Source organism: Petaurus breviceps, unplaced genomic scaffold (assembly GCF_028583685.1).
Source record: "Petaurus breviceps papuanus isolate PSGF00001 unplaced genomic scaffold, PetGlider_PUasm1.0 214, whole genome shotgun sequence".
In the NCBI taxonomy this organism is placed as follows: domain Eukaryota; kingdom Metazoa; phylum Chordata; class Mammalia; order Diprotodontia; family Petauridae; genus Petaurus; species Petaurus breviceps.
Window position 1 is genome coordinate 11681857 of NW_027185863.1, and position 25814 is coordinate 11707670.

The 25814-nt window shown below is 41.8% G+C and overlaps 1 protein-coding gene and 1 pseudogene across 1 annotated transcript in view; one reads left to right on the forward strand and one right to left on the reverse strand.

The window, feature by feature from the left end:
* The window catches only part of ATP11A (ATPase phospholipid transporting 11A), a 222955-nt gene extending 204270 nt beyond the window's left edge, over positions 1-18685 (reverse strand). The window contains 1 exon segment of the mRNA XM_069094096.1: positions 17964-18685. Coding sequence (XP_068950197.1) covers positions 17964-18014 — 51 coding nt within the window. The 5' untranslated portion in view covers positions 18015-18685.
* A 4218-nt stretch (positions 18686-22903) lies between these two features.
* On the forward strand, positions 22904-23837 carry LOC138165765 (glyceraldehyde-3-phosphate dehydrogenase pseudogene; annotated as a pseudogene).
* Positions 23838-25814: the final 1977 nt, after the last annotated feature.

Below are 25814 nucleotides of genomic sequence, written 5' to 3' on the forward strand. Positions count from 1 at the left end.
TAATATTATCATACTATTTAATTGCCCAATATTATCATTAGTACAGTAATAGTATTATTAAAGTATATTTGCACAGCACTTTAAAATTTTCATAGCACTTTATAAACATCATTTCATTTTATCTTCACAAAAACCCTGAGAGTTGCCATTATCATCCTCTCCATACTACAGAGGAGGAAATTGAGTAAGATAGAGATTAAGTGATTTGTCCAGGGTGCCCCACCCAGGGAAGCGTCAGAGGCGAGATCTGAACTCCGGTCTTCCAGACTTCGAGGGCCAGTGGCTCCATATCCCCTACACCACCCAGCTGTCTCTAACATGAGGAATCAAAGTAAACATGGGAAGACTTGTATGAAGTAAATCAGACTGAAGCAAGTCAAATCAGGAAAACAATATTCCCAAAGATCCCAACAACATAAATGAAAACCCACCTTCCTCCTCCCAGAAGAGAGGTGCCCCTGGGTGGCTTAGTCTGGCTTACCTGTTGTTTGTTACAAGGGAAGCTTCAGTGCGTGCGCTAGGAGAGGAGGCAAAGAGTGGAAGAAGGATGGGGTACATCCAGACATGATGATGATTCGAAAACAAAAGATGTCAGCAGAGTAAAACAACACTGAATAAGGGGGCTGGTGGCAGACTGCTTGGGTCTCTCATCGACACACTAGGCTAGGTATGGAGAGAGAGAAGTCTCGTCTCAAAGTGATGATGCTCCTGCTTCCTGGAGCTCATCATTAACATGTCCTGAAGGGTGGAAGGATTGTTGAGTGGCACATAAAGAGGGCTGTAAAATCAAAGATCTTTTCGGGAACTAAGACTATTAAAGCAGCAAATGACTGATTCAAACTCAGTATCCAGCAACCTCACCTATTGAGAACACAATGAACAACCAGAAAGTACGTAAGACAGAACCCTGCCTGAGCAACTGAAATAACTGTCACAAAGGCCAGGCAGCAGGCCCACCAAGGCCTCTTGGCTCTTAATGAGCACACAAGTCTGACAAAGTTGGTTATCAGATTTGTAAAACCCAGAGATCAGTAATGTCCAATCAGAGAAGGGAAGAAAGGAACAAGAGATACACAAATTTCAAAACACATCAGCATGAATCATTCATTGAGAGAGGCAAACAGCCCTACACAATTAACAGGCCCACAAGAACATCAGGACAGAGAATAACTGATTGGACTCTCAGCCATCCCCTCCCACATCCTCTTCCCTTCCCAAATTTTCAACCTCCTTCCCTACTGCCTTCAAACATACCCAAGTATACACACACACACACACACACACACACACACAGAAGGGGTGGATGAACCTGTTTTACACTGCCCTATCTTAGGTCATATCTGGAGTACCATGTTCATTTCTGTGTGTTATATTTTAGGCAAGACATTCACACACACAATGCAGATATCTAACATTTAGTGTTAGATCTCTGCCTAGGAGCACCAAGACATTAAGTGATTTAGCAAGGATCAGAATTATGGGTTGAACCAAGGTCTCCTTGACTCCAGGTCGGCCTTTCTACCCACTAAAGCCACACTGAGGCATTTATCTGGACTCTATATTCATGCTGCCACCCAAGATTATATGAACACAAAATACTGTTCATCTGTATACAGCCTTCAATCTAAGCTATTTTTACCATGTCTCTCCCCCATCCTTCAACTGTGTAGTAAATTTTTAAATTCAAATATTCTGTATTTTATTAAATATCATTTATAAAGACCCTCATCAAGATCTTTTTGGATACCAACATTATCTTTCCATATGTTATCACTCCCAGAATTGCACATCTGTAAACTTGACAACCACATCAATAAATTAATCTAGATAAGTGATTTTTAAAAAGCATTGAACAAAAAGAGAAACAAGGAAAGGACAGAGCTTTGTGATGCCCCACCACATAGCCCCTCTAGTTTTACATCACTTCATTCATGACGTTGTCACTTGGGAGCCAAGACAGAGAATCAGTTTGGAAGACAGCTTCCCGAATCCTTTCTCCAAGAATATGTTGGAAGATGGCATCAAATACCTTCCTAAAATCCAATATTATATCTCTAGTTTTGCCATTCTATCAAGTTAGCTAACCTTTCAAAATAAAAATTAGGTTAGTCTGCCGTGCAGACTTCTTAATGCACCAATGCTAGGTTTTAGAAATCTTGATGGTTTCCCTAAGTGATCATAAACCACCCTTTTATGTTGTTGTATGTGAGAGAGAAAGAGAAGAGAGAGGAAAGGGAAGAGAGGATGGAGAGGAGGAAGAGGTTGAGAAATTAAGCCTATGATTTCTTCAATGTAAGAAACTCCTAGTGAGCAATTCCCTGTAGCAAAACTGAATGACACCTTCTCAGCAATTTAATGGACACAGAAAGTTCCCCAAGGTACTAAGAATTGCCAGGGGTTGGTTGGTAAAGACATTCTCTCTTTTTTGAACCATAAAAAGAAATACTCCTCAATTTTCCAAATAGAAATTTCTAGAATTTGAATTCAACCATAGACTTTATTTAAAAAATTAGTCCAAAGGAACAGAAATAAATGAAATGAGTTTGAAAAGTTCCCAAAGTGATTTTTTTAAGTTAAATAAATATTAAATCTTTCTGCAGGGTAAGCATTCTGAGACAATTCATAAATAATATCATTTTGTCTTTCTAAAATGTTACCAGGAACTAATGTCAAGTTCACAATCTCCTATTCTGAAGAATCTATTTTTTTTTAAACATTTCTGAGGACAGTTTGCTCTAGGTTTATAGGGGAAAATCATTGACTGTTACTTTCCTTACTATGTTATTTCAAGAAATGTGTTTGTTATGAACCCCCCCAAAAAAGAAGACATGGGGAAAAACACCCTTAGCTTGTCTCACTGTCTCTCCCTGGGCTGAGTGAAGATGAAGATCTTTCGTGTTCTATCTGCTTCAAATTAGTGCCCTTGAAAGGGGATATTTTATTTGCCCAACTTGTCTCCATCTTCATGCTGCACTGTATCCTGGAAATTCTCCCAGCTGAGGAACTCTTCAGGCTGACACTGTCACGTTTCCTGAAGGAGAAGACCAGAAGTTGTTCTGTGAGGACGAGACCCAACTCTGTGAGACCTGCTGTGAGTCAGAGGCTCATAGGAACCGGAAACACTGGCCCACCGCAGGGGCTCCTCAACTTAAAGAATAATATCCCAACATTTCTGGAAACTTCTCATGGTTATCTAGAAAACACTTAGGGAAGAGAAAGAGAAATCTGTGACATGGGCTGTGATATGGACTGACCCCCAGACTGCGATCTGTGGAAAGTTTCAGAATAAAGTAGGTACTGAAATACCTACTGAATAAGGAGAAGGCCAAGTCAGCACAAACAGGAGGAACTCATTGTGGGGAAGGAAGATGGATAAGAAGTTCTGGGAGCTCTATCAGCATCTAAGGAGTTGGAGGCTGCACAGGAATATCAGATAATGAAACAAAAGGACGGGTGGGAAGCCACAATGTCCAGACAAAGCAGATCTGCAACAGACTCAAAAAGTTGGAAGATCAGCTCCAGAAACCAAACGTGCAACTAATGCAGGGAATACCAACTGTTTTTCCATTCTTTCAGTCCAAGGTTTCGTCATCTGTATTACACTGTGGCAAATGAATTTTTACACTTCCCAACACCAGGTCTGTCGCCGGATTACAATTGCTGCAGCTCGTCTGAAGATAAAAAGAGCTTACTCATAGTTGGACCATCCCTGGCTCCTCAGGAAAGATATATACCATTTACCTAGCTGGGAGTGTTGAACTTGAGACCTTGATTCAAAGCACTGTGAACCCTTTTATGAATCTGTATGTTTACCATGCCTGAAGAGAAATGATGTTGCTAGGAAAACTTCATGACACTATTTGAACACGTTCCTGCATGACTGAGAAGCCAGACCTTTTATCAAGAGACCAGATTTGTTTAAAGTCTGAATCAGGACCTAGGTTATGCTGACCAGAAACCCATTTAGATCTGAAGACTGACACAAGTCATTAATGCTTTTGCAAGGCATCCACTGTTATTATGAGCTCTGTGACAATGGGTAGAGCATTAGGCTTGGAATTAGGAAGACCTAGGTTCAAATCCAGACCTAGGTCCAAATACTAGCTGTGTAACACTGGTCAAGTCAACCTGTTTTCCTCCATTTTCTCAAATGTAAAATGGGGGAAATATCAGGGCTGTTATGAGGATTAAAAAATAGTATTTGTAAAGCTTCTAGCACGGTGCCTGACACTGAATAAATTTGGATTGATTCATCGGTACAGTGCAAATCGTGGAAACAGGAGCGTCTGAGTTTGAACCCTTGTAATGATAAAGGGAATTTGAAGATCATCCCTGCTTTGAAGATATACCCTGTCCCCTAATAGGCTGAATGTAGTCACATGGAGCCTGTGGTGGGAGGAGTTTGCTGAAGGGTGGAGCAGAGTCCACAGGAAGCTGGGAGTCAGAGCCTGCTAGACAGTGGGAGAGAGAGGACACACCCCAGGGAGACAGTTAGGCTTGTGAGTAAATGTTGCTTTGTGGGAAGGCTCAAGGATGCTGTGGCTCTCTGAGCCATTATGGCTTATTAATTTCTCTGCTACTATGATGGAATCAGCTTACTGGTTTGGGGATTCTGTTTTCTGGTATCTGAATAAATGTTTTGCTTCTGTTTTCTATATGGAGAGTCTGTTATATTTTGCAACTGAGAACTATACTTACATATTTACAATGGCCATCAGTAGTGTGAATATTGCATTGGTGCTACAACCCTATCTCAGATTTTAACTAGCTGTCTAACTTGGGAAAGTCAGAAAAGTTATATCTTTGTGTATAACAATGCTATAATGAAACAATTCATGCTAACCTACAAAGTTACAAAGCAGAACAAGGAGAAAATAAGAATTGCTGATAGACTGCAAGATGGATAAGACCTGAACTTTCTCAAAAATAAAATGTCTTCAGAATATGAAAAGGGACTTCTGTCAATATTATGTCAACTATGGTATGATGTTTGGTAAAGACAAGGTCGGAATTGTTCAAAGGTACAAAAACTTGGGAAATGTAATGGAATTTGATACCTTCTCATATAGGTATCAAAGTCTATATGTATGCATGCCAGATACTGCATATGACAATCAAAAAACTTCTCATAAACTTGAAAAAAAAAAACATTTCCTCTCATAATTCCATTTAGAAGCTAAAACCTAACCTAAATATGTAAGGATATTGCTAGGGATGGAATAGGAATTACTCCTGAAATAAATGCAAAGTAATAAGATTTTTCTTAATTTTGAGAGATCCTGACTTTCAGAAGGCTTTCTGATGCAGATCACTTGCAGATAAAGAACCAGAGTTCTGTAATATCAACACAAAATAGATAAGCTACTCATAAACAGATATGAAACTCTAGTTTCTGAAAAGTTATGTATACTCTAAATAAGAAGGCTTCTCTGAAACATTGTGATCAGTGTCCGTTTCATTTCTGATTCTATGTATCATAGGAGTTAGAACCTGGAAAGGACCTTAAGAGACCTAGCCCAAGTTGGATGAAGAAACTAGAACCAAAGAATTATCTGCCTTGCCTAAAATCACAGTGGTAGGCCACAGTCGATATCTGAACCCAAGTTATATGACTCCAAATTCAAGGTTCTCTCCATGACATTAGATCCCCTCCAGAAAACTGCTGCAGGTTACATGGGTAATATATGGTAAATGATTTCTATGTTAAAAGTAAAATTGAATCATCTACAGTAAAACTTCCACTGGGGCAAAACAATTGTGGTCTACTTGAAATAACAAAGCTCTGGCCTTAAAGCCAAAAGGCATAGGTTCAAATCTCTATTTGCCACTTATTGGTAGTGTGTACTTAGAAGTTGACAATTTTTCCAGGCTCCAATTTCCTCATCTATAAATTGAATAGGTTGAACTATGTGAACTCTGAGTCCTGGTTAATCAAATACCCTAATTAACAGAAAATTAGAACATATATATCATGCTCTGATCACCAATTTTCAAAGAAATCAAATAAGGTAAAATTTAACACAGAAACTATACAGAATTTAAATGCTATGTAAGAAGCAATGTACTTTAGTGGAAAAGTTCTGAATTTGGAGGTGGGAGACCTGATTCCAATCCTAGCTCTATTGCTAAAACTGCTGTGTGACCTCGCAAATAAGTTGCTTAACTTCTCTGGGCCTCACTCTCCACATCTGTAATTGAAGGGACTGGACTAGATAATCTCAAAAAAACCTTCTTACCCTAAGAAGCAATACTATATCAAGATCAATATAGAGATAGATGTAGATAGATAGGTAGTTAGATAGATCATATATATGAATATTCATGGACTATATATTACGTATAACCCTATAGATAGATACAATGGATATATCAAGTAAAAGGAAAACCGTTAAGTTTTGTGATGAAATTAGATATAAAAACTACTGGCCTCAATCTCTAAAGACATTAACATAATCAAATCTCCATTTATCTCTCTTCTTCTACCCCTCTAAATTAATTCCACATTTTCTCACTCTCCACCATTCAAGTTAAATTTTAAAAACTCTTATTCAATTTTTGAGTTTTCAGTTGTTTAAATATGTACTATTTTAATAGTACAGTGTTATTTTATTTTATTTTCCTACTAAAAATGTTTAGATGGGCTAAGATAATTTTCATGGGCTAGCCTAGGAACTTCGCCACCATTTATAATGTGGTTTCCATGGGAAAATACGTTCTTGACTTCCAAAAAAGCTGCTCACAAACGAACTTTTGGAACACAACCCATTTCTAAGTTAAGGACTTCCTGTATCATCTGGTAGTCATGCTTTTTTTGGCAAGGCAAGAACTGTTGGTTTATGTAGTTGTGAACCAAGCAAGCACATTGTTCACCTCTCTAGCAATGTGATTAACTGCAGAACTTCAAAACTGTAGGGTATGCCAAACAATATACCTTTTTCTGGGTTATGGAATCCTCTCCAAGGCATGACGTAAACACCCCCTTAAGAGGATTAGATCCTAACAGACATAAAACAGCTCCAAACACATGAACAAGTTCAATGTGGCATATATCCTTTAAAGGTTAAGTCTTACACCAACACACATTGTTTTTAAATGTTGCATATAAACAAAATGCCCCCAGAAACAGGAAGAGGTGTATTTCACTTCCTGATTAACTGCCCACGTCAATGCTTTAACAAATGCTCCCTAAATGTTGCCCTATACAAACCTAAGATTCTGCATCATAGGTCAATACCCATGTTTAAGTCCTGGATTCTCTTTCCATCAGTCCTGATTATTCTGAATGCCATTATAAAGCTGTCCAACCTATAACAAGACCCTACAGTATAGACTACAAAAATGGAATCAGAAGGAGGCTACTTATCTAATATATGAAATAGAAATGCAGTTCCAAAATTATAATATAGTAGGAATTTTTTAAAATTAAAAAAATCAATCTAATTCAATAAAACAGATGTTTTTAAAAGTGACCTCATAGATCACAATGATCTCATAAACTACTAGCCTATTATCTAACCAGAAAAGAAAAACAAAAGTAGACACTGATGAATTTAAATTGTTGAGCATTTCAAAAGGTTTTAAAAGCACTCTAATATAACAGGGCTGGAAGTTCTCCAGGGACCAAAGATGTTTATAGATTTCCTTTACAGCAGAACAATTTATCAAACAACACGCATTGCTAAAACAAATATTCATACTGTCAGCAAGGAAACCTTCAGCTTTCCCAGGTTTCTGATCACTGACAACTAGAAAAGCTAGAAAGCAAAGGAAATAATAAGGGACTAAAAGAAGCATGATTTAGTTTGTTGTATAATGAAGGAAAACTCACTAATGCACAATTACTGACTTTACTAACAACATCAGTGATCAAGTTTCCATTCTGCACAACTGTTACTGATACTCTGGGCTAAACAGTGCTACCACATAGATAGCTGCATATAACAAAATGATTAGTGATTGAAATATCCCCCTTCATAATTCTCTGTAGCTAGAAATAAAGTCTAAGACTTGGAAGTGGGAAGACTTGAATTCAAAATCTGCCTCATGACACTGGGCAAATCACTTAACCTGTCTAAGGCACAGTTTCTCCATCTGTAAAATGGGGACAATAAGAGCACCTATCTCACCGAGTTGTTGTGAGAATCAAATATAAAGCACTTTGCAAACATTAATGTACCGTATAAATGCTAGTTACTATTATTTTTGTTATTGCTGAGTATTTCCTCCATTAAGTTCCTTTTCCAATGAACTAATTTGGAGCAGCAGGGACCCTGGACTCTCAAAGGCTCTATCAGTGAAATGTAAGCTTTTCCAGGTCCTACCCAAACTGGAAAAGTAGTGAGGAGAGCCTGATGAGGGACTGTGTGTCTGTCATCCAAGGACCAATCTAGCTAAGTCTGAAGGAGACTTGTCACCAGGCTAGAAAATCTGGGGGCCATAACAATTCCTGAAGACCTTTTCCTCGGTCAGAGGGACAGCCACATAATACATCAACCAAAGAAATCACAGATGCTCAAATCATCGAAGTACTTGAGTATCTACAAGCAGAATTCATTATTCCATTTGTGGCTATAGCATGGATGGACTTAGTGTGTAGGGGGACAGAGGAACAGAGGGCAAGGCAGTGCCTAAAGTCTGCTCACCAGTGAGATGGGTGCATAAATGCTTGTGAATATAAGGGTCCCGAAATCTGACATTCTACCAGTTTGGTCCCCGTCCAGCTCATTATGAAAAAAGTCATCTTATTCTTCGTCCTTATATGTTCTGAAACTCCCAGCACAGTGCCTGGTATATGGTGGGTACCTGATAAACATTTACTGGTTGACTGACCATCTGGCACTAAGCTAGAAAGAAGGGAAACACATGTTAAAATGCCCTGATCCTTAGGCAGTCTGGGTCATGGCAGCAATGGTAAGCATCCTTCTTCCAGAACTTTCCCTGTTCTACCATACGTGCTCCTGACCTACCATCCTGGGGCTGCTGGGCAGGCAAACAAGAACAAGGCCACTCACTAGAAGCAAATGATATAGGTACTTTATTTGATAAAAACACAGGGACTAAGGGAACGTGTGTGTGTGTGTGTGTGTGTGTGTGTGTGTGAGAGAGAGAGAGAGAGAGAGAGAGAGAGAGAGAGAGAGAGAGAATGAGAACATATAGGTGTTTACAACATTTGAAAAGAGGCAGGAATTAAGGTGAAATGGAAGGGAGTATGAAGAAAGAAAAAGGAAGGAAGGAAGAAAAAGAAAGAAAAAGAGAGAGAAAAAGGAGAGAGGGAGGGAAAAAGGAAAAGAGAAAGGAAGAAAGAAAAGAGAAAGAAAGGAGAGATTCTATGGGTGTTTACAACATCTGAAAAGAGGCAGGGATTAAGAGTAAATTGGGGGCTGGAGGTGTGTGAGAGAGGGAAGGAGGGAGGGAAAGAGGAAAGGGGAAGAGGGAGAGTAAGAGAGAGGGAGGGAAAGAGGGGGAGAGAAACAGAGAGGGAAGGAGAGAGGGGGAAAGAAAGAGAGAGGGGGGGAGAGAGAGACAGAGAGAGAGAGAGATTGGTGCCTACAACTTTTGAAAGGAAGGATGAAGGCAGGAATGAGGTGGTGAGTGGGTGTGGGCTCTCCTCCCTTGCAGTGTAGACTTGCTTCTATGGCCCAGATCAGGGGTCCTCAGTTCAGTCTGGAATCTGGACCAATGCCATTCTGCAGGAGCTGAGCAAAAGTGCCTCCTGTTTTATAAATCCTTTTAAGGACTGCAAAATGCTTTCTCCCCAACAACCCTATAAGGGATTAGCACATTTACTCATTCCTATAGTACACAGGATGAAACTAAGTAGTCTTCAGGGGATGACAAAGATTCCCCCAAAGTTACACAGCTAGTTTCAGAACGGAGGCTTGAACTCAACTCTCCCTTCTCCAATGCAGACAGTCTTCCCTTTACATCATGTGCACATCAAGGCAGAGAGCTGATGCACTGTGGCTCTGTCATCCTCATTTCCTACTTTTGGCTCCTGGTATGAGCCATGATTCACTGGTAGCTCTCAGGGGGTTAGACTTGAGACTCAGTACTCAGAACTTCAAAGTGTACTCAATGCCAGGACTAATGGCAGGCAGGGTCGTTACACAGAGATTCTTCAACTACCTCCTTCCCCTATTTCCCCTCTCCAAGGAGGCTTTCCTATTCATATGCTTTCTAATGATGTCCACTATGACGCCGTTGGAAATAAGCTAATTCTGCCCTAAGAAGCAGTCAGGAGTCTTCATACTTATCAAGTCATGAGGCTATTGAACTAATCTCCTGGTGCTTTCCGAGAAATGCAAATACTTGGGGGGCTGGTAAAATTTTCATTGTGGAGGTCCCTGCCTCTCCTGATCTCTATGTCTACACAGAGTTGGGAGCCCATCTCCCCTTTGCTCAATAAGGCATTCATACTTCAAACCTACTACCCAACATAACCAGTACAGGTTTCTTCTCCTGAATTATCTTTTTTCTGACCACACTCATTTATTCTAAATACTCTGGCCCTGCTTTGCAGTCCCATCAGTCAGTCCTCTGTAGCCATCATCAACAGGAATAACCCTTGAGGAATAGGGGTTTGACATCCCTGATGCCACCAATGGGGCAGGTAAGCCAATCTGGTTGGAGTAGCAAGGAGTCCTTGGGGAAAGAAAACGGCAGCATGTGCCAGGCAGGTTAAACTACCACCACCAGGGGCAGCTAGGTGGCACAGTAAATAGAGCACCAGCCCTGGAGTCAAGAGGACCTGACTTAACACTTACTAGCTGTGTGACCCTGGGCAAGTCACTTAACCACAAGTGCCCTCCCTGCCCCCCTCCAAAAAGACAAAAACCCAAACCTACCACCACCACTACCATCTCCCTCAGACCCAAATGGAGACAGCCCAAGACGCTGTGCTTAACGGCTCTGGGAATATCACTTCCTCCCACCCCAAGATGAGCAGTCCTTCTTCCATTCTGCCCCTAAAGTCAAGTGAAACAGCCCGTGTGGAGAATGCACCTTCCATCTCTGCCAACACCACCACTAACTGCTGACCAACTACCAGCAACAGTCAAGCAGGGCCAAGAGCCCCATAAATAGCACAGCTTGCTAGACCATCAACTCTGCTTCCAGTCCAGCCCTTGTCGCTCCAGGGGAGCAATCCTTGCAGAGGAGTCCAGATGGCCCCTGATGCCGGAACAGTCAAAGCAACTGAAGTCTCTGAAAGGAAAAGTTTTCAACCCAAAGCCCTTGGGCATTGTTAAATGGTTCAACTTCAGAAACAGATGCAATTTTATCAATGGAAATGAAACTAAAAAAGACACATTACTTGCACCCTAAGAACCATGGGGCTTTCCATCTGACTTGCAGCTAAAATCTCCATGTGTTGTCTCTCACATTAAAATATGAACTCCTAGACAGCACAGGATTTTCTACTATGGGGATCCCTAATGCTTTGCAAAAGCACAGGGCTTTGCACATAGTAAACATTTAATGAATGTTCTTATTCCCCCATTCATTCACCCACCTGCCTTTTTCTAAATTAGGCTCCCCTCATCCTAACTCCACTGAGCTAGGCACTTGTGTCCTGCACTAACTGATCTGTAACCGGTCAGTGTCCCTCAACAGTGAACATGACTGAATAAAATGGGCAGGTGTGACATAACCCAGATCATGGTTTTAAAAACAAAACTGCTTATCCCTGGATCAACTACCTGATTCTGTAGCCTCCTTCTCTCTCAAAGGGTCTATAAAAGGGAGGCAGCACAGGCTCCCCAGATCCTTCACACAAATGTTATGAGACTAGGATGAATGTACAAAAATGATTCTATGTAGGCCAGCATACTTTTATGGGTGTGCACAGAATGTACTACTTTTAGATACAAAAGCCCATGTACATATAGATTTGTCCATCTATAATCTTATTAATAAATTTTCTTTAAGAAAAGAACTAAACCACAACATATCTGATTAACAGTAGTGTCTCTCTAATTTATAATAACCACCTGGATTACCAAGAAGGAAAAACCAGACAGTAGTGTTTCCCAAAAACATAATTTTGGTAAATATTTAAGCAGGAAGGGACTTAAGAGACCATTAAATCCAACATCCTCGATTTACAGATGAGGAAACTAAGGCTGAGAAATGTTAAGTGACTTATCCAGGGTCACCTAGATAGTATCTGAAGCAGAATTTGAATTCAGGTCTTTCTAACTCTTAGCCACTACATCCCTCAGCTGCCTCTTTTCTATATCCATCATACATTAAGAGGTCATTAATTATTTTTTATTCTATGTTGCTATGTCTGACAACTTAAAGACTAGTAGTAAATTAAAGTTTTGTTCATTTGATTTTTCAAAAGCAAAATAACAGTAAGTTTTATTCATTTGATTTTACAAAAAAACATATTTCAAAAGCAAACCCAAATCAATTTTTCTATACATTGGCATATTCTGAGTAGGCATTAGCAAACTGCAACATAGTACCAAAGAACACTTGACTGCAAGAAGTGACATAAAGGGGGCAGCTAGGTGGCACAGTGAATAGAGCACCAGCCCTGGAGTCAGGAGGACCTGAGTTCAAACCCCACCTCAGACTATTGACACTTACTAGCTATGTGACCTTGGGCAAGTCATTTAACCCCAATTGCCTTGTTCCAAAAAAGAGAGAAAGGGAGGGGGAGAGGGAGAGAGTGATATAAAAGGTACCATTAATGAAACCTGAATGACCTGCAAAAGAAGTGGGTTTCTCCAGTCAAAGGAATGAAGGTTAAAAGTTAAGACACGTTCTGCACTAGGAATTCTTGGCCAAAAAAAAATTGCCACCCTATAATGGCCAGCATTTAGCTACATGAAAAGACAGTTGGGTGCCCCAGAAGTCACCGGAAACATATTAAGTCATTCTACTTTGGTCCAATCTGCCAGACCCCATACTATGAAAAAGGATAAAAAGTTATGAAGGGTTTTAAAATCCATGGATGCTGGGGGCAGCTAAGTGGCCCAGTGAATAGAGCACTGGCCCTGGAGTCAGGAGGACCTGAGTTCAAATCTGGCCTCAGACACTTAACACAAAAACTAGCCATGTGACATTGGGCAAGTCACTTAACCCCAATTGCCCTACTTTCCCCCCTCTAAAAAGACAAAAAACAACAACAAAATCTATGTATGCCTCTTTAGAGCAGGAGTTCTTCAAGTTTTTTGCATACCGTGTTTCCCCGATAATAAGACCTATCCCGAAAATAAGCCCTCCCCTTACTGTGTAAGATTCCTCTAAAATAAGCCCTCCCCCGAAAATAAGCCCTATTGAATAAAGGTACATTTTTTTGTTCACATTTACCTGTTTATTAAAATTGCTGTCAATGTTCATTAAAATAAGCCCTCTGGTGTTTTTCTGTCCAAAAAAATAAGTCAGTGTCTTATTATTGGGGAAACATGGTAATAGATGATGCCCCCCTCTGACTATGCCCATGAATTCTTTTCTTTCAGAAAGTCTTTAAATGAATTACATAAAACACATGACTACCAAAAAAAATCATATTGAAATATAATTATCAAAATATTTTTTAAAGATCACAGACCCCAGATTAGGAACCCCTGCCCTAAAGAGAATAATGAAGTGAAATACAAGCAAATAATTCAACTTAATCTATTTAGATATGTAATAATTACAGGAAAATAGTTACCCGACAATTTTTGAAACAAGTCGCACTAGCTTAGTAGAGTACAAGTAATAAATAAATGCTTTAAAATGTTTTTAATACATAAAACCAGAACGGTAGTCAGGAAAATTATAAGATTTTATGACTCTGGGAGTGTTCTTTGCACCCTAATTGTTATCTCCTGTACCCAAAGTATCTGGTCCAAAAGCTTCATTTCATAAAATTTACTACTACATGGAAAGTAAATTGTTTGCAAAGAAGATCACATAAAAAGTCACCCACATGGGGGTGGCTAGGTGGCGCAGTGAATAGAGCACCGGCCCTGGAGTCAGGAGGACCTGAGTTCAAATTCAGCCTCAGACATGTAAACACAAAAACTAGCCGTGTGACCTTGGGCAAGTCACTTAACCCCAATTGCCCTCCAAAAAAAAAAGGCAACCCACAGGCTAAGGTTGACAGTATTAAAAAAAAAAATCAACTGTAGTCCTGATGAGTGTGAAGCAGAGAAAACTAAGAGAAATACAAGAAAACAATATGTAATTAGGAAATAAGTTAGGAAAGGTAAGAGATACTGAGTAAGTTGTGTGGGTGCTGTGAGGCAACATACCACAACCAATGGGAGGGGAAAAACCATCTACTTTGAATCCAACAGGTAAATAGATATGAGTTATTTCACAAAAACCAAATCTCAATAATAAAATATTAGCAACAGAAAGCTCCTTGAAGATCCTCTAGTCCAGGGCTCCTTAAACTTTGTCCACTAGAGCCCCCTTCGGCCTTCTTAAACTGCAGATTGTGACCCCTTCGTCCAACATGCTCATTTTGGAGAAGTTCATTGACTTGCCCAAGATAAAATCAGTAGCACTGCCAAGGTTGGCTTTTCTGATCCCTCTCAGTCTACTAACTGCCCCCATATAGATATCCAATTACTTATTATGCATTTAATTAGTGTATATGACAAGTGTTTATATATGTGTGTTTATACATGTGTATATATATCTCCAATGGGTGTGTTACAGGTGTCACCAAGATATTTACCTCTTAAAAAAAACAATGTCTGTTGCTAAATGACTTCCAGACTTGGAACACCTCAGAATAAAATGAGGGCATACAGGGAAGACCATGGTGAGGGTAAGAAGACTGGAACATATAATAAAAAAGGAACTCAGAAGAGCTGGAATAAAGGATTTCATCAGGGAAACGTGATAAAAAAGGAGATGAGTGATAACAGCGTGATAAAGGAGTGAGGGATAACAGACAGATCCACAGCTCCAATATCATCTTGACTAGAGGAGAATTTGCGCAAGGCCTCCAATACACCAGGCAGACTCCCCATAACAAATGTATGGGAAGACCCTTAAGAACTGCACAGGATTGGCAGGCACGGACTCACCCAAATGGTTGACATCACATCATTTGAGTATCTGAAGTAAACACAACCACCACCACCCCTCCTGCCTCCACTAATCACTGGCATATAGAATCTTAGATTTAAGAGAGACATCTGATCTAACTAACCTTTACCCATAAAACAAGGCCTGTCTATAGCTTCTTTCTAGTACCTGTTCAACCTCTCTCATCCAACACTTCCACTGATGGGGACCTCATTACTCCGCTAACACCCAATACACAAGGACAGTCTGTTCCATTTGAGGGCACTTGTAATTTTTAGAAAGTTGTTCCCTATGTTTCGCTGAAATCTTCTTCCCTTTAACTCCCACTCACTAATTCTAGTTCTATCTCTGAGGGCCACATCTCATCTCTCTCATTTGACAACCCAATTAATGTATGTATTTAAAGCAATACTCATCAAAATACCAAGGAGCTTCTTCATAAAACTAGACAAAGTTACACACAATTAAATTCAGAGAATATCAAGGATTACACCAAAAAGAAAGGATGGAGATAATCTTGTCACATGATAACTTTAAAACCTATTGCACATAGCAGTTATTATTTAGCAAGATGCTAAACCTCTCTGGGTCTTATTTTCCTCATCTGTAAAAATAAAAGGATTGAACTTTGATCTCTAGGGTCCCTTTCAACTTTAAATATTCAAAGACTACTATAGTGTTCCCATATGTATCCCCTCCCCACCCAAGTCTCCTCTCTCTCTCTTTCTTATACGATGTAAGGGATATTCTGCTGGGCTTGGAGTCAGGAAGCTCCCACTTCTATAACTTACTAGTTGTATCACCAAGAACAAGTCACCACTTCTGTGTTCCAATTTCTTCATCTGTGGGATGGGGAAGGTGATACCTGTAAAACTTACCTCACAGGCCTGATTCAAATCATGTATGTTAAGGGCTTTGCAAACCTTAAAGCTATTATAGCGTATCATTGTCACATTAATATCATTGTGGTTTCTAGTTTCTTTACCAACCTCACTACCTTTCCCTGGAAACACCTGAGTTTGTCAATGTTCTTCCCAAATGTCAGGCTCAGGGTGGGACAGGACATGACCAAGTAAGAGTACAGCAAGATTACCACCTTCTTAGAGTAACAAGAGTCATCTTTCAAAATGATTTGTCTGTTATTTTTGTACAACTGGAACTAATTTTTAAAGCAGGCATCTAGAACTGCCAGTAACTTCCTGCATGACCTCTAAAGAGTCATTTCCCTATCTCTGGGCCTCATTTTCTTCACCTGCCAAACATGAGTATGGAACTACCCTAGATGTTCTCAAAGACCCCTCCCATTTCTATCATCCCATGATCCTTTAGCTCTAAGTTACTGACATGCCTATCACTTTCTTTTTTTTTAATAGATTTCAATGAAGAAACAAGTAATTCTACTCTGAAAGAAATTCATAAAATAAACAAATTAGTGGGCAGGCCCTGATTTCTACTTTCCCAGAATTAAAGATAAAAACTGTCTTCAATCAATACCTGCACCTTTTAAAAGAGGCACATCTTAGGTCCAGAAAACAAAAAAACAAAATTTAAAACACCCTCTTTTTACCTAGTTTTTTCTGCTATTTCTCTGACTTCAGTGTATGTCATGAGACTTAAAGATAAATGATGGACCATGTACATACAGTAGGAAGGAGGAGGAGGGCTGTCCTCAGGATTTGTTGGTTCATTCTCCTTATGCTGAGCTATATACTGTAGCTTAAATTAGTTACTACAGGCACCAAAAATTTTTACATCTTCCTACGGGTTTTAAGTAATGCAAAGCCAACATTTTTAAAAAGTGAGCTAAAAGCATGTTCTCATCTCATCCACTTGTTCACATAGAAATAGACTTGCTAGTCTTCTGCTGGTGGCATTCCAAAGGAACCTGAGAACCCACGGGGCCTCTAATCTGATCGGTTCACTTTCAGACAGAAACCCGCTCTTCTGAATCAGAAAAGAAACATTGTTAGTTTCTTTGAAATCACTACACTTTTGTTACATTTTACACTTTAGCCCCCCCCCCCGCCCTAGTTTTCCAGACAGAAAAAAAAGCCTTTTAGCAGAACCTAAAACCCCTTCTCCAAACTGTTCCTTCCACCGTAATCCCAGTTTAATTGGGGGGGGTTAGGATTCATTGTGCAGGAGGGGGATGTACCTGCAAAGAGAATTTGTACCCATACCCCAAATACCCTTCTTCTCCCCGTCTGAAAAGATTGGGGTTTCTCTTTTTTTTAATCATCAGAACTACTAGTTGCAGTGAGGAAACCAAGGGTACAGATTCGCTTTGGGAAGCCGATGTGATGCAGCTGTTTGCAGAGAGCACAAAAAGGCAAAGGAGAAGTCGCAGGAGCAAGGGACCAAACGCTAAATGAAGAACCCCTGGCCAAGAAGAAATTGACGAGTGAGGGGGGGGGGGGGGAGTGGAGATAACCCCTGGCCAAGATGAAATAGACGAATGTTACGAACCCCTGGCCAAGAGGAAAAAGACTGGGTTGGGGGGAAGCTTTTCCCAATCACGGGGCCCTGTCTGGGTCCCTAAAAAGAGTTGAGGGGCCTCGGGGCCCTCCCCTCCCCAACAACCTACTTTATCCCGAGTCTGGGGGTAAAGAGCCCGGCAAAGAAGCCAGCCTCCAGTCACATGATTACCCCACGTTTGAAACAATCGGGGCTTGGGGCCGGGCCCTAGGACGAGGAAAGGAGGGTGGAAAACAACCAGGGATTAGCCCCGTTCCCTCCACCCGAAGATGCAGACTCGGACTGGGTACTTTCCCCTTTGCAAAGAAAGGGGTACCGTCCCTGCAAACGTAGGGTCCCGGGCTCAGGAATGCAAAAGGTGTCTCACTCGGTTCACTAAGCCCCGAACTTTTATTCGCTCCTTCTCCCCCCCCCACCCCCGCCCGAGGGGCTCCCGGCGGGGGCCGTGCACTCACATATCGGTTGATGAGAGTCCGGATGAAGCTGCAGTCTATGGTTCCTGCCATGGTACCTGCCAGATACAGCCCCCCGCGCCGGCGCAGCTCCTCGCTCCCCAGGCGAGCTTCAGCTCGGGGTCGCCTTATCTCTTCCGACTCCTACTTGGCACGGCCATGGATTTGCTTCTACATCGGTCTCCGGGGCTGCGAAGAGGCGAGCGCAAGCGCCTAGCTCGGGGCCGCCGTCAGGCTCCGCTGGGCTCTGCTCGGCTCCCTCGCCGCCTGCCTGCCCTCCTTCGCTCTTCTCCCGGGTCTCCCGCCCGTCGCCCGCCTCAATCACGCCCGCAGCAGCTCAGGCTGCCAGCCGGGGGGCGCATGGGGCACTCGCGGGGCGGCACCTCCTGGCTCATGCCCTCGTCCCCGGCCCTGTCCCAAGCCCTGGGGAGAGCGCAGCCACCTGGCTGCTCCCGGGGCGCTGCACGGAGCGGGGAAGCCCAGGAGAAGGAAGGGCTTTGGTGGGGATCGGGGGGAGATAGGTCTGCTGTCGGTGGTTGGCTCGTTCGATTTCTCTTGCCACCCCCTCACCCTCCCGGGGCTGAGATCGGCTTTTCTCTCGGGAGAGCTGCAGGGAGGGGTTTCCTCCCGCCTCGGGCGGCCCTGGTAGGTGCTCGACTCTCTTCCCTCTCGAGCTCGAAGTGGCTGTGGGTTCGGGCTCTCCGCACACCTCCCCCTCCAAGAGCCTGGGCTCTTTGATCCTTCCCAGGCAATTCTGGCGGCGAACGTCACGACCCGCGTGTGAGCATGCGCCCCAAATGCTACACGCCTCCTCCCGCTCCCCCTGCCCCCCGACACACACAGACACACACACACACACGCACACACACACCCGAGGCTACCCAGGCACGCGCGCGCGCGCGCGTTCACGCACGATCAGGTCTCCCCTTCTCCTCATGGTTCCTCCCTTATTTCGCAGTCCTTCCACCGCCACTCCAGAAGCAGAAATTCCCAGTAGTTTTGAGCAGGACCTTCCTTCCCTCTTCGCTGAACACACATGGAAATCGGAGAGTTTCCGCGTTGAAACTGGGAGGCAGAGTAGACTCGCAGGAAAGAAGCGGGAGCGCGGAGAGCCCGAGCGCAACCCCGGGCCCTGCGAGGCCACGGAGGAGGAAGAGGCGCAGAGCCTTAACTAGGGAAGGCAACAGGCCCAAGTCCGCCTCGAGAGGCTGGGCAGCCGCTCTCCCAGGCCTCTCCCTGTTACTCTTACCAGAACCCTGGAGCGTGAGTGGGAAGGATGGCATTGGAGGAGAGGGAGCTGAGAGGGGTGTTTAGTTTGTTTGGAAGTTGTTATACCCACAGCACTTTGTGAGCGTACCCACCCTCCCATCGGCAGCCTTGAATAAAGCACCCCGACAGTTTCTGGGTGAAAGCTTACGGGAGCATCTGAGGTCACCCGCGGGTAGAGTGATAAATGCAGGCGTCCCTTGTAACTGTGGCGTCTGTCGTTCCTTCGCGTTGTGAACGACCACCACAGAACGGGGACACTTTTATTCCCTATCCTCCTCCACTAAGGGCAATGAGGTTTAATCGAGGAAGAAAGGGAAAGCTGTCCACCTAAGATCAAGTTAGCCCGTGACTGAAAACAGCGGTGCCTGGGGATGGAAAAGGAATCAATCCCCAGGTGCGCAGGCATGCGCTGCTTGTGCTGATACATCTGCCTCTACCTCCCAGCAGAGCGCTCTCCCCGATAGCCCCACTATCCGTGACTGTGTCTAAGGAGACTTCACAGCGTAGCTTAGCGGGCAGCGGGGGAATGGAACTCGCCAAGGCTGCTGAGATCCGGAAAACAGCAAAGCGGACGCGTTGCCTAGGATCCCAGCCTGGTGGGGCTCAGTTTCTGGGCTGCTCCTGCAATCCTTAAACTAAGGGAACTCGAGGGAAGAGACAAAGCTGCCGCAGCTCACTGGGACCCTAGCGGGGAGAAGGGAGACGCTAACAGCCCTGGGCTATCCTGCTCCCTGTTCCTTTGGGAAGGGGATTGTTTGGTCTGGGAGGGCTTTTAGCGCCGTGGGTAAGGAAATTTAGCCCTTCGGGGTATTTGGAGAAAGATCAAGGCCAAGCGCCAGTCTTTCCAACTACCCGGTTGGAGAAACATCGGTAGCTCTCTTCGTAAAGTGACTAGCCTAGAGTCATATAGGTAATGAGCAGTAGTCTAAGAAGGAGAAGTCACATTTCTTGACCCAGAACAAGGCCGTGTCTGATTTGTATCCCAGAGACCCAAATGATTACTTGGAATCCCGCACTTAGCCCTTATTCTCAGGCCTCTGGAGTACTTTCCATTACGCTTTCAGGGGAGGGATAGCAGGAGGGAAGGCGGAGAAGGGAGGAGGGGTTAAAAATAAATTCTTTAGTAGACTTCACTCTCCTCAATACCTAGGCTAATCCCTCCCGCCTTATTAGTGGACACTCAATCAGTGTAAATCAGCCCTCCAACCCAAGAAGCAAGCCGCTAGATGGCGAAGACCCAAGTAGTGGACAAAAACCCATCCATATGGTCCTGGAAATATGTCCTGGAATGCAGGGTGGTGTGAGTTTGGGAGAAAAGAGAGGGAAAGAGAGGAGATTTCCCTGGATTTTACATTCTTCTTAGCTCCTGAAATGTACAATTTATAAAGAGCGGGGGAAAAAATACTCATATGAGGGAGCATTGAGAAATCATGCTACCTGGACCCTGTTCCCAGCTGTGCCTTTTAGTGTGTCTTTGGGTCTCAGTTTCCTTCTCTGTTTAAAGGAGGAGGTTGTTCTAGATGATCCCTAACAAGTCCTTATAAAATAGGATAATGATTTAAAGTCTTCAGTTCTGATTTAAGTGACTAAAGTCATCGTGCACAGCATTCCCTTAATCATTCACAATTCAATCTTAATTTGTTAAAAAAAAATTTTTTTTTCTTCTAGCTTTTGTTGATGGTCATTTGTGACACATGAGAAAAAAGGAGAGAAGAGTATTGCATTGGTTTTTGTTTGCTTTGCTTTTTTAAATGCCTTCGATTTCTGAAACGCTTAACAGCATGCAGACGAACAAATGATTTCTGCAAGGCTGCTGTTGAATGCTTATTTTGTGATTTGCTGTCCTCCATCATAACAGTACTGAAAAATCTTACTAATTTTGGGAAAGGTAAATTTGAATTAATGAGAAATCTATTAGTTGATTTTATTTTTTAGCAAAAGTGCAATTTTATTACTTTCAGGAATAGATTACTCAAAGCTACCTTTATTGTTTATTAGGAAGTTAGTGTAGGAACTTGCTTTAAGGAATAAATAAGAAAGAAATATAATTAGCATCAATTATAGCTAAATAGGTGCTGTCTTTTGAGTCTGTGAAAAGGATTAATTAGCTAGAGTATTTTAAACATCCTCCCAGCAAATTTGTCTACACTTGCCAAAGAAAAACTTAAGTCCCTGTCTAAATTATTGCCAATTCTAGATTAAAATCATTGAATTTTAGAGCTGGAAAAGGCCCTACATATTATTTAGTATAACTCCTTCACTTTACAGCTAAGACAGCTGCAGCATAGGACCTTGCCCAAGTTTATAACTAGCTAGTGGCAAAGGAGTACTAATCTAAGTGTTGTTGTTCTTTCCATGCCTTCCATGAGAACATTCTCTACTGTATAACAGAATAATTCTTTTATCTCTGAATTGCCTGTATAAAAATTACCAGCATCAAACACATCATCATTGTAGCTCATGCTTATATAGAACCAGTTTTGAAAAGCTATTTACATGGATTGTCTTTCCTAATAGCAGAAGCTGAAAAAATGCAAAAATTATTTTTTAAAAAATCTCAGAGCCAGATCTCTTGATTCTTACCTGAAATTCCTTTGACTATACTACTTTGCCTCTCATATTTTGCCTCATTCTCTAATTATTTATGTGTATGTTTCTGTCTCTTCATCTAGATTGGAAATTTCTATGGGTATATAGATCATGAAATTTACCTCTTTGGCATGTATGATTTTTTAAAATCTGGACTCAAGATTTCATACTATAGGGAACTATAGAAGTAGAGAGTCCACCAATACAGCTTATATACTGTAACATAATATTAGAGAGTTGTCTGTGGCATTGAAAGGGTAAATAATTTGCCCCAGGGCAACTCATATCATATGTCATAAGAGTCAGATACAAAACTTGAAAGCAGTTGGCCAATCTTGTATCCTCTACGCTACATCTGCATCCTTGGCAGATATTATATGTTTAATAAGTATTTCTTGATTATTATATATGTATGCTTATGTCATATATCATTGATATATTGATTTATTTATTGGTATATTGATACTTACAACAACTCTCTGAGATAGCAGAGGCACTAGACTTGGAATCAGAGAGGACCTGGGCTCAAATCCCACTCCATGAGTTACTACTGTGACCATGAAGAAATTACTTAACTTCCCTGGACCTCAGTTTTTTTATCTGTTAAATGACGGAGATGGACTCCATGAACTCTATATCCTTCCAACTCTAGATCTATGATATGATGAATTCCATTTTACAAATGATGGAATTGAAGCATAAAAGAAGTTCAGTATCTTCTCTAAAGTCAAATAGATGGGCTTTCAGCTTTTCTCCCAAGCTCGGTGCCAGGTTCTGCTGCTTAAGTAGCATCCCTGAAACAAGATGGTGAAGGTCAGAGTCAATGGATTTGGCCGTATTGGGCGCCTGGTAACCAGGGCTGCATTCACTTCAGGTGGAGTAGACATTGTGGCCATCAATGACCCCTTCATTGACCTCAACTACATGGTTTATATGTTTCAATATGATTCCACTCATGGCAAATTCAAGGGCACTGTCAAGGCTGAGAATGGGAAGCTGGTGATCAATGGAAAAGCCATTACCATCTTCTAGGAACAGGATCCCACCAATATTAAATGGGGAGATGCTGGAGCCAAGTATGTTGTAGAATCCACTGGAGTCTTTACCACCATGGAAAAGGCTGGAGCTCACTTGAAGGGTGGAGCCAAGAGGGTCATCATCTCTGCCCCTTCTGTTGTGCCCCAATGTTCGAGATGGGAGTGAACCATGAGAAATATGATAATTTCCTTAAGATTGTCAGTAATGCTTCCTGCACCACCAACTGCTTGGCCCCCTTGACCAAGGTCATTCATGACAACTTTGGCATGGGATTCATGACTACAGTCCATGCCATTATTGCTACCCAGAAGACAGTAGATGGCCCCTCTGGTAAGCTGTGGCCTTATGGGCGTGGTGCTGCCCAAAACATCATCCCTGTTTCCACTGGTGCTGCTAAGGCTGTAGGTAAGGTTATACCTGAGCTTAATGGGGAGCTCACAGGCATGGCCTTCCATGTTCCTACTCCCAATGTATCTGTTGTGGATCTGACCTGCCGCCTGGAGAAACCTGCCAAATATGATGATATCAAGAAAGTGGTGAAGCAAGCATCAGAGGGACCCTTGAAGGGCATCTTGGGCTACACAGAGGACCAGGTTGTATCCTGTGACTTCAACAGCAACACTCACTCTTCCACCTTTGACGCTGGCGCTGGTATTGCCCTCAATGACCATTTTGTCAAGCTCATTTCCTGGTATGACAATGAGTATGGTTATAGCAACCGTGTAGTAGACCTCATGGTCTACATGGCCTCCAAGGAGTAAAGTGGAAAGCCATGGATCTTCATCCCCAGCCAAAAAGAGGAGATCCACCACTGGGGAGCCCACATTCCTAACCTGTGTTCCTATACTAGGGATCCCATGTCCCATTCACATCCTTGTTCCAAAGCACCCCTGTAGTAGGGGGAGGAAGCCTAGAGTCCTGTATGGTGTGCCATCAATAAAGTCACCATATTCAGTGCAAAAAAAAAAAAAATAAAGCAAATAGATAACTTCTGACAAAGGGTCAAGAATCTAGTCCAATTGTTTTTTTTCACTGTGTGAAAATAGTCATTATTCATTCAGACTTCACTAATAATTATCTATGATTCTATGATATCTATGTGGTTTAGGACAAACTATGTGTGTCCCAAGATTTGCTGATTTGAACTTCCAGAACTTATAATAGTGCACTCAGCTATCTGTGGAATGAGAATAAAGAAGTGAAAGAAATCAAGGCACTGTTGACTGTTGGACTTCTGGGACTGTTGACTCTTGGACTTTTAAAACCTTTCTTGATTGTTCAGATTGTGAGTATGAAAAACACTGCCACAAACCAGCCATTATTTCACATATTGTTCAAAGAAACCTAGGTTACAGCCTTGCCCAAATAATCTGAGGCAAACTCAGGAAGTAAAACAAAAGGAATGTATTAATTACACCAAGGCAGTACACTCTGGTAGACTGACCAGATTTAATCTATATTCTACTTTTTGTGGACAGGAGTAAACAATTTCCATATAATAGAAAGATGGTCTTGATTGGGTCCAGTTTCAAAGGAAGAGATGAAGTTAATGACACCCAGTTCTTGATTGGTCCACATAATCTGTGAGGCAATAGGATTAGGGTCACTTTAGCTCCTCCCTCCTTACAGTATCATGGGGAAATGGATTAAGGGAGCATGCTCACCACCAACTAAAGCAGTGACCAGGTACTCAAAGTTATAAACAAGGTTTTAAACTGGAGTCCATGGGAGGGACTTAACACAATGGCTGACTTCCCACAGTACATTCTGTATTTATTATTTATATGTGAACATATTGTGTCCCTGTTTCACCACCACCACCCCCAGGAGAATTTAAGCTCCTTTAGTGATGGAACTGTTTCATTCTTATATTTATTTACCCAGCCCTAGCATAGTGCCTAGGACAAAGTGGGTGCTAAAGTAAATGTTTGTTGACTAAATGAGTTATGCATGGGGAAGTTCTTTGCTGATTTAAATTGTGACATCTTGATTAGTGCAAATAATAAATTCTATGAGATGGTGAAATGTATTCAGATCTGCACATTTGTATAATTATGTAAAATATAGTAATTGTCCCCAGTACAGTGGAAATATGGAGTGTAAAATCAAATGATGCAACCACTTCCTGGGATTTATTATTCGAAGTGATCAGAACTTGTATAAAAATGTTTCGTGTCCATATTAAACTTTGATTTTTTTTAAATTGATCTTCCATCTTACCAATGGGGGTACTCTCACCACAACCCATACATACCCTATGAATCCCATGTGACTCTTGTCCATGTTTTGCCATAAATCCTCCACTGTATTCCATTGTGCTTGACTCTTTCCTCAGTGTTTTGTGAATACCAATGGAACACTCAGGCCATCCATTAAATATCCTCCATCTCATTCTATAACTGGCTCACTTTCTTTTCTGATCACTCATCTGATGGCATCCTTTATTCCATTTCTCTTGTGCAATTCTTTGTTCTTAAACTATTTCAGTATAACATATCCATCAGATACCTTCCATTGCCCTTTGGGTGGAATCTAATTTGAAATCTAATTCTACAGAGACTGTGGCATTCAGGGACTCGGAGCCATACTTTGGCATAGGAAAAATTTTGCTTTTTAAAAAGGTAGACCTTTATTTCAGGGAGAAGCTTATGGTCTGTAAAAGTACTATGTAATCTCCTAAAGACAATCTAATCCATATTGTACTGAAGAGGATTTTGATATGGCAAATATAAACTCATAAGTGAGTTTATGAGTAAGAATACTTGAAGTAACTGGAATCATATTTCTAAAGAATAGTTCTCTAGGTGATGTCAACCATATAGCACCATTTTTTAAATAACCGTATGCAGAACTTTACTATAAGAAGCAATTTCCTCATGAAGAAATTATAATCCACTTGATAGTATCAAACGTACCATGTATATATATGATGGTAATGACAATCATGATGCCTGTGAT